The 15,411-nt window shown below is 38.8% G+C and overlaps 1 protein-coding gene across 1 annotated transcript in view; it reads right to left on the bottom strand.

Annotated features, from left to right (window-relative positions):
- Window positions 1-15,411, bottom strand: part of LOC142368854 (urea transporter 2) — a 23,743-nt gene extending 8,332 nt beyond the window's left edge. Inside the window, exons 1-5 of the mRNA XM_075451049.1 lie at window positions 15,161-15,411; window positions 14,500-14,689; window positions 13,925-14,053; window positions 13,144-13,333; window positions 4,166-4,313 (exon numbers count right to left, since the gene is read on the bottom strand). Of these exons, the coding sequence (XP_075307164.1) occupies window positions 4,166-4,313; window positions 13,144-13,333; window positions 13,925-14,053; window positions 14,500-14,689; window positions 15,161-15,287 (784 nt within the window). The 5' untranslated portion in view covers window positions 15,288-15,411. The remainder of the gene's footprint in view (window positions 1-4,165; window positions 4,314-13,143; window positions 13,334-13,924; window positions 14,054-14,499; window positions 14,690-15,160) is intronic.

Below are 15,411 nucleotides of genomic sequence, written 5' to 3'. Positions count from 1 at the left end.
TCTTGGTTTTTATCATAACCAACAATGAAGTCCACTTTTAAAAGTATGGGTCAACAAATTGATTTCATTCTGAAGTGGTCTAACCCAGGCTGCTCATCTGTCTGGTTGATAATTATGGATGTAACAGCTAAAGTAAAGACAAATGCTCGATGCTAAAAAGTCAGCAAATGCTAAAACTTTAAGTTTGAATTGCTATATAGTTTATATATATTTCAAATTACCAACACATGCTTTCGGAAAAAAATATTGTTAGTTATATTTGCAAATTATCTAGTTAGCTGGCCATACTTATGTTTGTTCCTATTGTATGTTATAGCAGATAAAGTTTGCACAATAAAATGACTCCATATCTTATTTCCGATCCTGTTGTTTCTTATTGAGTGTTTTGCTTTTTTTTTATATAATATAAGACTCTTAAGATACTGAATTTCTCCTGATATAGAGTAGGTCTATACACCAACTGGTACAACTTTTAAAGACAAACAACTGGACAGGCTGGGAGCAGGTCGTTTAGGCCATTGGCGTTTAGGCCGCAGTCGTTTAGGCTCCCCTGCAGTCGTTTAGGCCAACATAGGAGTCGTTTAGGCCAGGCTACCTGCAGCTGAAATCTTTATTATTGTACATTCGTTAATATTTGAAGTGGGCGTTTTATTTTGAAGACGGTTTGTGCAGTTCCTCTTCCTTTCTTCACGTTCACCACTCGACATGTTTACACCGGTGCGGCAGTCACTGACGATGTATCTTCATACTGATGTGAAATGAATGTGTAATGTTACCTTTCTGATAGTGTTTTCTTGCTCCTGGTGTGTATTTGCACTCTTTAAAATGTCCGTTTCTGCTCGTTAGCATGATCGCGATTTAGCATTGTTTAGCTAACCGAATTTGTATTATACAGCATTATTGTCCAATGAATGTGGCAATGCGGATGATTATTTCCACAATTTTATGAATTTATAAATCACCATTTATTAAATAAAAAAAACGTTTCCACACTAAAGTTGGTTATTAAATAATTTACCATAGTTATGTAGGCTACCCAGACAGACCAGTAGAGCTGACTTATATCTTATAATAACGAATGTACAGTAATAAAGATTTCAGCTGCTCAGGTAGCCTAAACGACTGCAGGGGGGCCTAAACGACTGCGGCCTAAACGCCAATGGCCTAAACGACCTGTATCCGACAGGCTTCTTGTGATTGGTTCCATTTTCTAGTGAATTTTCTGATTAGAAATTGTTGCCCGGGACAGTCTTTCGTGAATATTTATCAGTATTAGTTACAGTTGAGGCTGACAACAGTAATAGAGACACAGAAACACATACAAGGACACAAACAGAGTCTAACATTATCTTTCATGAAATTAAAAATTAAACCAGAATAGCGGATACAGGTCGTTTAGGCCATTGGCGTTTAGGCCGCAGTCGTTTAGGCCAGGGTACCTGAGCAGTAGCCTGACTACGTCATACTCACGATTCTAGTCAGAATGTGAGTCTGATACCGCTCAATAGAGATTTGAGTATGGGGCGTGTTTCAACCGAACCAGGAGAAAAAATGCCTCTTCGCTCAATTGGATAGACCTACAACCAATCAGAGCAACGTAGTATGTGACGTAGATTAAGCAACACACACATTTGTTGTAGGAAGGACGGCAAAAACATCTTTTCTATCGATAAAAGCCTTTATCGCGTTCCTCTGTTCGTCTTTCAAAATGAATGCAATGTGGAGATCCTGTAGAACAGACTCGATGGCAGAATCTACACGCCCTAGCTCTCCAGCGGCAGCCGTGTTCAGCTCTTTAGTGACGTAGTCGATAATGTCCCTGTTGATCATCTGTCCATCATCGTATAAAGCCCGCCCTGGCAATCTGATTGGTCCGACCAATTCTTGGTCGGGCATAATGATTTCCCAACTGAGCAGAGCCAGACCGAACTTCCCGACCAAAACTTTTATGGGCGGGGCTAAGTTCGGCTGGCACCCAGGCTACCTGAGCAGCTGAAATCTTTATTATTGTACGAATGTACAATGCACAATATTATTGTACATTCGTTATTATAAGATATAAGTCAGCTCTACTGGTCTGTCTGGGTAGCCTACATATCTATGGTAAATTATTTAATAACCAACTTTAGTGTGGAAACGTTTTTTTTATTTAATAAATGGTGATTTATAAATTCATAAAATTGTGGAAATAATCATCCGCATTGCCACATTCATTGGACAATAATGCTGTAATTTATTTTAATTCTCACAAACCGCGCGAATCTAACGGGCTTCTAAATAATTACAGCATTATTGTCCAACGAATGTGGCAATGCGGATGCTTACGATGACAATTCGATGCTTATCTTATAAATCACTATTTTAATTCTCACAAGCCGCGCAAATCTAACGGGCTTCTAAATAATTACAGCAGTATTGTCCAATGAATGTGGCAATGCAGATGATTATTTCCACAATTTTATGAATTTATAAATCACCATTTATTAAATAAAAAAAAACGTTTCCACACTAAAGTTGGTTATTAGATAATTTACCATAGATATGTAGGCTACCCAGACAGACCAGTAGAGCTGACTTATATCTTATAATAACAAATGTACAATAATAAAGATTTCAGCTGCTCAGGTAGCCTGGCCTAAACGACTGCAGGGGGGCCTAAACGACTGCTCCCTGTGGCCTAAACGACTCCTCTGTTGGCCTAAATGACTGCAGGGGGGCCTAAACGACTGCGGCCTAAACGCCAATGGCCTAAACGACCTGCTCCCTCTTTGGCTACAGAAGTGGAATGATTCCACTACATAGAACTACAAAGTACGAGAAAAGTTTAAAAAATGGATTGCTGGATTAAAGGGAACTGAAAGGCTGAATGACAAAGAGGTGCTATTTAAATTCTGATGTTGTGACGGCTGCAGCAAGACATTAGGCGTCAATAACAGAAATGTACATGAGTCAGAAAGATGTACACCTTGTACAATGATTTTTTCACAATCATATTTGTTGCTACACATTCTGTGTCAAAGATCACGCTGATCCTCACTATTTGCTGATAAACAGAATGAAATGCAGATCTCGTGGTCGACCTTCTGTCGTGTGATTAAGCGCACACAACTGTACTTTCACTTTACTTTTATTTTACACTGTGTTTTAAGCCGTGTTTTAGTTATATTTATGCAACACTTTCTTGGAGTTTTAGGTTAAAAATCAAACATTACAACATATATCTAAACATAATGAACAACTTATGTTGCCATCACCTAACCAAGTAGTAACAGACAACACAAATAAAACAACCATTCTTACAGGAAGGAGGAGGGCACTTCCTCCCCATATCTATGTGCATGATAAAATGTGATACTCTCCATATAAGGGGTTTTAATCGTTTTGATAATGGAAAAGCCACATCAGACTTTGGAAAAACTCAAACAGTTTCTATTTAATTAAATGGTTCTGATGTCCACGGGTTTGTACATGTGTTTGTGTCTGAGCTCACTCCCACTTTTCTGTTTCTTATGGGGTGACTCATAGCCTCCAACACATTTACACACACACACACACACACCAGTATTTTAGGACATTGTGTTGAAGTTGTAGCAGTATATGGAGACACAGAGCCACACAGAGCCGTTGTAGCCTATTGAGGTAATACCTGCGATTCCACCAATGTTTCACAATGTGCTTTGAATGCACCCAGATAACAAAAACTTTGCAATGTTTCTATATCTGATGCAAGGCTAGTCAATCTACTCTCAGCAGTCAAGCAGTGCAATCATAAACAGGACAAGCATGGAAAATGTGTCGTTTCTTCAATAGTATACCCAACCTTTGCAGACTTCTCATCACATCTCAAAATCTTGTTATAGGACACCAAAACACTTTATTACACAAATGTTTTTACAGACTGAATAATACTTGCCATTGTTAGTAAACTGATTTGTGTGGCACATTAGATGAAAATTACACGATGTAAAGTGAAATGTTGATAAAGTGATCCTTAAAACACGCAAACCGAGTCTGATTTTAGGGACATATGTCTTATCACAAAGAAAAATATAATTTAACAGTGTCCCATATTGTATTAAACTACCACACATTCTATAAAAGAAGAAATTGATGCTTTACTCTCAGTCCTTCCACTGGGACACGGCACACAAAGTTTGAGACAAACCTGCTAATGTTCCAACTGCTGATCCCAGCAGAGCATGGATGGCCAGCAGCGGGGAGTACAGCACAACGGCTCCCAGGATGAGAAGGGAAGGTCCAAGGGCTCCACAGGCAAAGATCTGACCCACACCAAGAGGGATACCGTGCATCACCTGGGCAAACAAAGATATTTGGGAAGATTTATGAGAATTGCTTACTCTTGCATGCGGACATTTTTTACATAACTTTATATACGAGGAGTATGTCCCAAGAGAAGGATGACACTCACAAAAACAAAATGACAAGATGCGTTTAGTCTAAATAAGCTATTCATTTCTCATTCTGCTTAAAGGCCTACAGAAAGGTGCATTTTTTGCACAAAACTGAAATAGCAGATCGATTCCTTATATACCATGGAATTTTTTTATGATTTTAAAATAATTGTAGGCCCCTGGATAGTCCTGATTAGGCCCAATAAACTATCACCATATTTGACTTGAATTTGGCAAACCAGAAGTAGCAGACGACAGGTGCGTGACGTCATGAGTGCCAGCTGCTGGAACGACCCCCAACAATCAACAGCAGTTTGCCAGACCTGGATAGCTTCTTCACGGCAAATTTCGATCCGAATATTGTTGATGACAATGAAGAAGACAATGAAGAGCCTGAAGAAGAAACCGAGGAGGGATTGGGGCTAGAACCATACAGGTTCGAGCCAGCCATTGCCAGTGACAGTGGGTCCGAGTCCGAGTCCGAGAGCAGTGGGGACGATGATGGTGATCATGGTGATTTTGGTCGTCTTCAGAATGCCGATTGGTGAGCATACACTGTGTTTGGTCTAGGCCACGAGTCAGAAAAGCAGCTTGTAATTGTGCAGCTATTTCCACCGCTGTATACACAGCTGGACTGTTTGGCACCAAAGCAGGAGGAACAAAAAAAGGTCACCGGTAATAAAACATAACAATCCATTAGGCTGCAACAAAGAGACAGAATCCCATAACGCCCTCCTCTCCATCTCTGATAGATAACACCACTGTTGCTACATTTGCGGCACTGAAACCTTGTCCAAACACAAGTATACTCCCACTCACTTTCGTGCTTGGAAGTTCCCCATGTGTGCCGCGGGGCGCCGGGGCGTCGGGGCGTCGGGGCTCTGCCGGCTGATTTCAGAGCAACCATCCCGGGGTGTGTCCGCTCTCCGCCAGGTGGATTCCCCCTGAGTGTCTGCACCGCAGGGAGCTGAACACGGCGGGATGCGCTCATGCTGATTTCACCAGAGAGGAGGCAGGCGAACAGGGAGACACAGACACAAGTTCCGACCGCAGGTCTCTCTGCTTCCTCTGTCCCCGGTGGTGTGAGCTGCTGGTGCTGAGGGCAACACACGCACCCACAGCACTTCGTACATCTACTCGCAATAAAAACTGCACTGAACCCAACGTTTTATTGCCTTCACCACTCAACAAGCATACTACAATAGCGGCAGCCAGGAAAAGCCATGGCACTTGTGACGTCGCTCGGAAGCCACGCCCCCAGTCTGGAATTCCAGGAAGGATTTCCAAGCGGCAAATTCAAAATCGCAAATTTCATGCGTTTATGAAATGTTTTGGTGTAGGGTCCAATGATCATTTTTGTTCCTCTGTGTATGTATTATCATTATGTATTGGGTGTAGTGTCAGCTTTCTGTAGGCCTTTAAAGATTTATACATATACACACTGACAAACGCTGTTGGTAGTCAGAAGAGAAGAGTTTCCATGGCGACATGTTAGTCGCGCCTGCCTGCCACTGATATTTACAAGTCATAAATGGTTTTTAATTTAGTCGCTGCCTCACAACTCCGTGTGGGTACGTGCCTCTGTGTGTTTATGTGTGTTTGTGTGCGATTAAATATGCCGTTATGGTCGTGCAGCCATGCTCAGCAGAGAGAGCGAAGCTGAAGACATTAAATATAAATAGGACAGACGTCATCCCCATCTCTGGAGAGAAGCAGAGGAGACATGAGGGGAGGAAAGATGGAAGGAGGTAATGGAGAAGGGTGGAATAAAAGGAAGGAGGAGAGGAATAGAAGAATAAAATGGGGTGAAAGGGGAAAACAGAGGGAGGAAACAGAAAGGAGAGTTAAAGGCAAGGATGAGTTTGCATCTCTTGGATCGTTTCTTTTGTGTGGTGACAACCAATTTTTATTGTCATTTAAAAATATTCCACAGGGAAAAGTTAAAGATTAATATGCTATACACAACGTGCTTACTTCCAAAAGGTCACACAAAAGTTTTACAATGTCAGTATGATCAAAATCTCACATAGAATTGGCAGGAAAAACAGCACACACCTGTAAAGATTCTTTAAAAGGTGGTCGAGATGGAGGCATATTTTACTAGTGAATCAATGATAAAGTCTTTTAGTATGTTTATGCTGCATTGTGATAATGCAGTGTGACTTTATGCCATTTTTCGAATATGGTCACATATTGTTCACTGTAAACTTTGGAAAAGAAGAAGAAAGCAAGATGAAAAAGGTCAAACAAAACTGCAGAAAATGAGAAAATGATGGAGAGTTGTATAGCATCTCTCTCTTGAATGCATTTTAGGTTAATCCTGAAATTTCCCCCGAAAGCCAAATATCCAAATAATAACTTTTTTGTGATATATATATATATATATATATATATAGTAATTGCATTTCTAATAGTTATATGATAATATTGTCATTAATTAGGAATCAGTTGCTTTCTGGTTGCTACATACCTCAACATATTGGGTATTTCACCATAAGCTCAAACACAAGTGTGCAGGAAAAGGAGATCAGAAACAGCAGTTGACAGCAGTCTCGCCACCATTGCTAACCAGTGCCACAAATCAGTATATGTTACTTCTGTCATGTAAGATCCCGTCAGAAAAGATATCAGACAAAACACTGCACTGGATAGAAATTAACCTAGCAATGTGGAAGCTGATCAACAGAGCCAAAGAGGGACAATGCCACTTACCTGCTGACCCCACTTTGCAACTACCATCATAAAAAAAGAGAGAATATATACTAAAAAAAAAAAAGATAAATAAAATAGAAGTGAGCAGAATGGAATATATCATGCACGCAGAATGATCGTATCCATGAGGTATAATTGTCGGCAATTTGTCATAGAAGGAGAGTGCAGAGATGAGCAACCATCTTCATATCTGATATTGCTGTAAGGTTAATAATGTGACCTTTTTGGCCCTGACAATTGTGCAGAGAAAATCTGATATCATGACAGCTCTAATTAGCAGAAAAGAGAAACAGATTGAGTGAGGTGAGAAAGCGACACCGAGATAAAAAGAAGGATTTATGTTTTTCAGACCTTATAATGAACAGAACAAACAGGGCATCTAACAGGGAAGGAGCAGCATTTGTAAAGCGAGAGACAGACTGTTGGAGTGAAAGAGGAATTATATAAATAAGAACATGTTAAATAATAAAAAGAAAAAGTATTGAGCGAAGGGAAAGGCAGACTTTTTGACATGAAGGTAGGAACACAGAGAAAAAACATCTCAGAAGTTGGAGCTGAAACTTGAGGAAAGTGATTTACTGTAAGGAACAACCTTTGCCACAGGGTGTGATGCTTCTTAATAAGATTGTGTGTAAATCTCATATTCTTGATATTCAGCACACCTAACAGTGCTGAGAGGGTTTAGGCAGCATGGCTAATCTAACATCACAGTGAGTTTGTAGATCATCCTGAACAGCAATACACACGAGGCAATGAGGTAAACAAATCTAATTGTTTTAGGGTTTTTTTTGTTCCATAGCAGAAGGCCTGCTCACAGGTTAGATTAGATTACGTCAGCCTTTAGCATTATATTTCCAATGAAGAAATTGCAAAGTAATGACTTTCTAAAAGAAAAACAGCTGCGGAATGGCATTATGTATAGATCCTGTGCAGCTTTACTTAATAAAACAAAGCATGTTGAATATTAAAAAGGCCCAATGTGCAGTTTTTATTCAATAAAACTCCCCCTATAAAACTTCTGCATATCAGCTCAGTTAGCAATAACAGAGAGGCCAGTTACTCTAGTTACCATTTAAAACAATTGGCAGAGGGTAACTACAACTGTTGGGGTATATTCTCAGCGGTTCGCCATGCGTGTCCTTTTACTCACGGTATGTACCTATTCACCCATTGTTAACATGAAAGTTTTAGTTAATACGACTTTGATTTAGAAATTATATTGGATACAAACTGTGAGTTGTGTTGTCAAAATACTTGATTTGCAATTTGAAAATGACAATTTACTGAATAGATAATCTATTTCTATACATATCTAAATATTTCTATACAACTTACATCTCGACCATATTTGTTATTTTGTTGTTTACATAAGCAGCATAATAGCCAATCTGTGAGTGATGCATAAACACATATGTAAAGAGATTAGTTTATTTTTTATTTTTTTAAATGTATACTGTATTGCAGCCAGTGCTCCAATCACCTGGACACAAGTTCGGGATCTCTTTCAATATGTAGAAACTGCATAAAATTTCATGAGCACCTTATCTTGCCCTCTAAACTGAACACATAGTTTAAACAGTTTGTGCTGAATGTAATTTGCCAACAAGAGCTCCACCAATGACTGTTGCTAAGTAACAGACAGACCGGCCTGATTTATGGATATTGAGCCCTTATCAGTCACATGTGGGTTTCTGTCTCTTTCTATTTAATTTTTTGTTATATGTGTTATTTATTGCTGGAAATTGGATCATACTTTGTGGATATTTGTGAAAAGGGTACAAGGAAACACTTCATAACACCATAACTATATGTCTTTCCCAGCAAAATTAATCTGCTTGATACTCACTCCTCTGGCTTTTCCTGAATGAGAAGCTTTTCCTCATGTAGTTTTCATTTAGATGAAGCCAGCACCATTAAACTGTCTAGAGTTTTGTCTACTGCATTCTGAGAAGGACAGAGGAGATGGTGTGATGGATCTTTAAATGTATTGGAAGGTATCATTAAAGGGACACTATGTAATAAATTAAAGGGACACTATGTAATAAATTAAGTCATTTATTAGCTCAAATCAACATATTCATTCATAAGTTAGTCCTCATTGGTGTAAAATGATCTCTGTCAAAAATCTCACTTATCCTCCTGAGTGAAGAATAACTTGTCTGTATCTACATAGAGCAGGTAAGCTCTATGGAGGCTGCCATGTCCTTCTGGTCTATGAAAAACGACGAAGTGCCGAGAGGGACATAAAGCACTTCGAATCGCGATTTCCCCACCAGGCCTACAAGCGGAAATGACGTCATTGTGACGTCATTTCCGCCAAATGGCTTATTACAGCCGCTAATGCTAAATATATTTTATTCCTTGGCACATATGTCTTTGTGTTCATTAGCTTTCTTTTTGTAAGTGCATCATCTTCTTCTTTTTATTATTATTCCTATGCTCCCCCTGGCTATCTTCTTTTTGGCGTTATGCTCACATTTGTAAACTGTTATTTTGTTGATTTACTAATAAAGTTTAAAAAAAAAAAATGCTAAATAGATTTTATCTCGTAAATGATCCCACTAATAATGCATTGATTGTTACCAAACTTCTGCCGTAGTATACATAGGCTCTTAATTCACAAAACGAGACATTAGAAAGTTTGTAAGTTTACCGGGAGTTTATTTACCGCTGCTAATGCTCCTATTGCTAACGCTGCTAATGCTAACGCTACGTCGACGTCACTTCCGGTAACTCCCGGAATATGACTAATTGCATTGCTTGCACACCAAAGGAGATGTTCTGTTATCTGACATGTTATCTGTCATCTGTATTTATAGTGTTGTTGTATGTGTGTTATTATGTAATCCTTTGTACTGTGTGTCTTGATTTCTTTTTGTTTGTATGGACCTTGAGTCTGAAGCTATAGCTTCTTGAATCTTGACACATTCCGCTTGCCGTAGTTCAAGAAGTTGCAGCGCACATTTGAAAACGCTAGAGAGCAAATTCATTCAACTTTGCAAACTAAAATTGCACCACTAGATGGGGGAAGAAATTACATAATGTCCCTTTAAGCATGAATGGCACATTAATGAAATGTTTTCAAGGCATTCTTTCAGTGTACCATCTCCCCAACACATTACGCACAACCTAACTGCATGGTTAATTGTAAGGTAATTGCTGTCCTACCCTAAGGTTCAAGAGATAGTTTATTTGCTGTAATTTTACAGGTAAACTTAATTTATCATAGGATTTAATTGTATTAGTCAGGTTAAGCCTAATTTAGGGAATATATTAATCACAGAAAACCACATTGACCAATGCATTATATTTTAAAAGCACCATATACTCCTGGAAAACCATCATGGAAGAATCAACACCTCCCTAAAGAAGTTTAAAGAAACAATCATAGCCTCCATGAAGTAGAGAGTTATTGCTTGGAAGTTGATTTTGCTCTACCAAAGTGGACTTGATAGAATAGCCCCAGAGTTTAGATAAAGGACATAAAAGGGTGGGCATGCCGGGTGTATAATACAGCATTGGCACGGGTATGGTTTATCAATTAATGGGACTGAGTCACTGTCAGTTACTGTATAACATCAAGCCCTTGCATACATAAGCTCAGCCACTAGTAGAAGTTAAGTTTCCGAAACATTTCTGTCGCACACAGTGCTCAAACAAAGAAATTCTGAGGGGGACATTGACAAAACCACCACACATTATATCAGAACCTGGTCATATGATATTACATTGACAAAATAACATGATGCCAAATTATTTTCATTTCTATCTTCTTTTCATGGCTCTCTGCCCCAGCATGAAATTCTCTTTTTGACTTAAAGGTCAAACTGAATCTAGCGTCAGCCTTTCCAACTCCAACCTCTCCCACAAACTTCTAGTAAGTTTTAAATATAATTAAAAATCAGATTTCATGTTGGTTTGGGCACAAGGCCAGTGAAATCCAAGGTTTATCATTCTCATCAGTCCACAAGGGCTCACTGAGTCTCTGTGGCTAACCGAGTGCAGCCCAAATATCTTGTAACCATAGAGAATGATCCACCAGCTATGGATGTGCCTGGATTTATCTCCATTCAGAAAAACAACAAATCAGACCAAGAGGAGCTACGTGGACACTTTTTTTTAGGAGAGATTTAAAAGCAGTATCACTGTTATCCATCACTGTACAACATAGACCGATTGCATGCTCATGAAGAGAAAGCTCATGAAGAGAAAAGTACAGCTGACCTAAGGGGTAGTATGTATAGGACCTTGTGCCTATTGGAAAACAGTCCAATAGCATTTTGTTCAAGTGTTTTTATGTATTGATTGTTAGAGTTAACTGGCAAAAGGTCTGTGTTTGGAGGTCAAAGTGGTATGGATATTTAGTTGCACACAACTGTCAAGAAGGAAATTAAAATTCAGCATTTTGTAAAGCAGAAAGGGGATAATTCTGGCCTACAATTCCTTTCACCTGCAACCTGGAACGCTAGATTAACATCATACAATCCTACTAACTGTGATTTGTGTGGAAAAATGGCACAAGGGTGAGAATGAGCAGCATTCGCTCTCACTTTTGCGCCTTTTGGTTCCCTTTGTAGACTACAAACCTAAAATCTAATAAAAAAATAAAGTAATATTCTTATGATATATTTTATATTAATAGGATCTTTATACTGTATGAATTGTAACAATGTGATAATGTTGCATTAGATTCATTATCTTAGTGTGGTCAGATTCTCAGTGCAGCACAGTTGTCTTTTCCAAAGTCATTGTGAATTTCCCCTGCCATCTTTCCTTGTATCTCATGGCGTTTTCCAACACAGTTAAGGAAAAGGGCTTCAGAAAAGATGACAGATGTTACATAAAAAAAAAAAAAAAACTATTCTACTGTACCCTCATTTTACTTTTACTTTCTGTTTGGTTAGATTTAGCCATTAAGAACATCGTGATTACTGTACAAAAAACATAGTGTTCACATTAACCCATTATGACCAGCAGCAATGTACATGTTGCATCAACATTTCCAAGCAACAATTTCAAATGATCGTTTAAGTTGTTTGTGCTTAACCCTAAATATGGTTCATAAAGAATTCCTGTGAAATGGTATTTGTTCGTGTAGGAACATACAGCCAGTAATTAATTGATGATGATTAATTAAAACACAAAATGAATGACTTCTAGTGTTTGTCAGTGCATTTGCATGTGAATTGTAAAAAAAAAAAAGGATGCAAAAGTTTAATGTCAACCAGGAAGTGACAAGAAGTTTCCTCATATTGTGTTGACGAGGGTAACAGTAACAACAGTGTTGTGAAAAGAACATATTTAAGACCTGAAATGTTAGTTGCTTAGTTGCCCCCCCCCCCCCAATTAATTTTTGGCCTCTTAAAAGACATTCAAATATTTAAAAGCTTCTTTTCATAATGCAACCGTACCATCGTGAACACCGTTTTTTCATTTGGATGCAGTTGGTCCGATGACGACTAGAGGTCAATTATTCTGTGGACATTAACATAATTACTGGCAACATTTGCCTGTGTGAACAAACACCTAATCGGCCTATTTTGGGAATGCGGGCAGTCTCTTTTCAAGACACACCATCTATTAACTGTAATCAAAAATACTGATAAACATTTGAGCAAAGTCACTAATTTGCTATATAAGCTAAGGGTTTAACATTTCACATGCTTTGAATTTCATATTTCTAGCTTTTTTTTAGGCTGAGAAAAAAATTTACATACATCCCTTTGCAAGTCGTACTGGTTGTCAAGAAACAATACACAATTTATGCCCATCAGCACAAATTCAGCACAAAGATTTTAGTTTTGCAACTATTTCAGTGTAAGTGGGTGATGTTTTCACCCGACTCTACTCTGAAGTCATTGTTTGAAACCTTTTGTTGGATTTCTGCTAATAAAGAAATTATTAAACACTGGAACTTTAATCTGTCTGAAAAGCCGAAGTTTTCTCAACTTTCATTTATTTAGACAAACACGAGAACATTGTGGCCCCGTTTTGCTCCCTTGTGTTGGCGAATCCTCACCTGTACTGCATTGAGCTCTGTGACGTTGGGCCCCAGCATCCCGGGCGGTGTTGCTGGATGATGTGGAAAATAGGGGTTGTTTTCACCAGTACAAAGGAGATAGAGGATGATAATGATGTTGAAGGGAAACACAGCAGCAGGCAAGTCCCAGTGGCCCAGTAATGTGGAGAGCCCACTGAACAGAAAGACACTAGAGAAAGGAAAGTGGAGGAATGGATGAGTACTCATACTGACATGGACATATAGCATTTACATAGCTTACATTTAACACATTCTATATGTTTACACAAACTAACTACAAAAGGAAATTATTTAATTTTAAAAAATTTTTGTGTTTGTCAGCTTTCTTGCAGCTCATTTGCATTAGATATTTACAAAACACTAAAAAGGCACTTCTAAAATCACACATATAGTGTACTGCAGATTGTTTGATTTATTACTGATTTGCAATTTGTGAAAAATACCCATTAAAATTTACAATGACCAGTTGTAACGTTCTAAAGTAAAAAGAAAACATTTGCATGCGTGTACTCTGGCTTGGGCAGGTGTCTCCTTCACAAGGAACCACTTCACATTTGTTCTTTTACAAGAGGACACAAAAAGCAATTGCAATGAACCACTTAAACCTGAACTCTAAAGGTGGCTGGTAAGAATTTTTTTTGGCAAATTGTTTTAAGAGGGGAATATCCTGCGCTGCTAATCGATCCCAGTAATTTGGAAGGTGATCCATTTAAGTGATTTAGTTAAGCTTTAGTATAAACAATGCGCGCATGTTTCTTACCACGTAGCTGAACCGAGACAAACAGGGAGCAACAGCCACCAGTACCAGTCCCCAGCCGAGCTGAACACTCCCATCAGCAGAGACACCAACATGCCATTAAAACCATGAAGACCCCCTGCCACCTCAGCACTGCACACAAACACACAACAGAAGGATTGACACATCAGAACTACTTCTAGCTTCGACAGACGGGCATCATACTTGACCAGCAATAGGCTAATAAATCTAAGGGAAACCATAACAATGCTTTTTTTTCCCTCACAAACAAAACGCTCATTACTATACCTGTTCATGGATCCTCGTAAAAAAAACCTTATACTGTGAAGGTAAATGTATTCAACACTTGAGAGCATCACAAGGCCCAGTTTTAGCTGGAAACATTTTCAAAACCTATGAGGTTGAACATTAACTTATTTCACAGTGTGTGGCATGAACTTTGGATAAGTTAAAAGATGGGAATTTTTAATAAATAGATGTAAATGGGGCTATGAGTCCGAGATCTCTTCTTTTCATGAATTTCAAGTAAATCCTTAAATTCATTGACTTAAATCATTTTTCATCCTTAGTACATCCACCTGTCCTGTCCTACGATGACAGCTGTTAGTGTAGACGCCAGTACACCCAGAGTTCCCAGCAGGCCCTGCCAGGGGGAAGCCCAGTACAGGGCAGCCAGAATGAGAGTCCCACTCAGCGGGTTGTTGGCTAGAATCACCCTGGTCACCCCTCTCAGCCCCCACACAGCCAGCTGCAGCACAAACCACTTGTCTGTGAAACAAGAGAGAGAGAAAAAAAAGGAAAAAAAATAATACTGAACAGCAAAATGTTAAGATGTTATAAAACTGAAGCTATAAAATGCAAATGCTGTTGCTGCAAAAAACGTTTTTCTCAGATGGATTTACGGAAGCTAATTTGGGCTTTTGTAAAATAACCAAGATGGGATTTTAATGATGATTATGTTTTGTGTTGGAGGAAGAGTGCAGCAGTCTTCCCTGTGGGAGTTGTGTGATGAATACATTTGCATATTTTAATGGTGATGTAAGCATATCTGAGTCATCTGCTTATGATAATGGTCATTTCAAACCTGCCAAGTCTTTGGGAATTCTAAGTTTTACGAATAATCACAAAGAGAAGATTTAGATCTTATTTCTAGTCACAATATTTTGTATTTTACGCGTGGTTTTAAAGTTATATGTAAGATTGAAGAATATCCGATGGTAGTATTGAGTAGTTTCCTACCTTGCATGTACTTATCAAAGTGCTCCATGTCTCCAGTGCACAAAAGCACACTGTTCAGCACACGCCGACTGAAACTGGCACGAGTCCTGCTGACCTCCTCCACCTCTGTTTTGGTTTCCATCCACATGCTGCAGCTGCAGAACCTCACCACTCCAAATGTGATGAAAATATTGTATTGATGCTGGAAAGTTCTTTAAAGTTCCTTTCACGCCTTTGTTAGTTCTTCTGCTCCTTCCTCTCCTTCCTTCTGG

The sequence above is a fragment of the Odontesthes bonariensis genome, chromosome 19, assembly GCF_027942865.1.
Source record: "Odontesthes bonariensis isolate fOdoBon6 chromosome 19, fOdoBon6.hap1, whole genome shotgun sequence".
NCBI classification, from domain to species: domain Eukaryota; kingdom Metazoa; phylum Chordata; class Actinopteri; order Atheriniformes; family Atherinopsidae; genus Odontesthes; species Odontesthes bonariensis.
The sequence above is the reverse complement of the archived record's forward strand: the minus strand, read 5'-3'. Positions and strand labels throughout refer to the sequence as shown.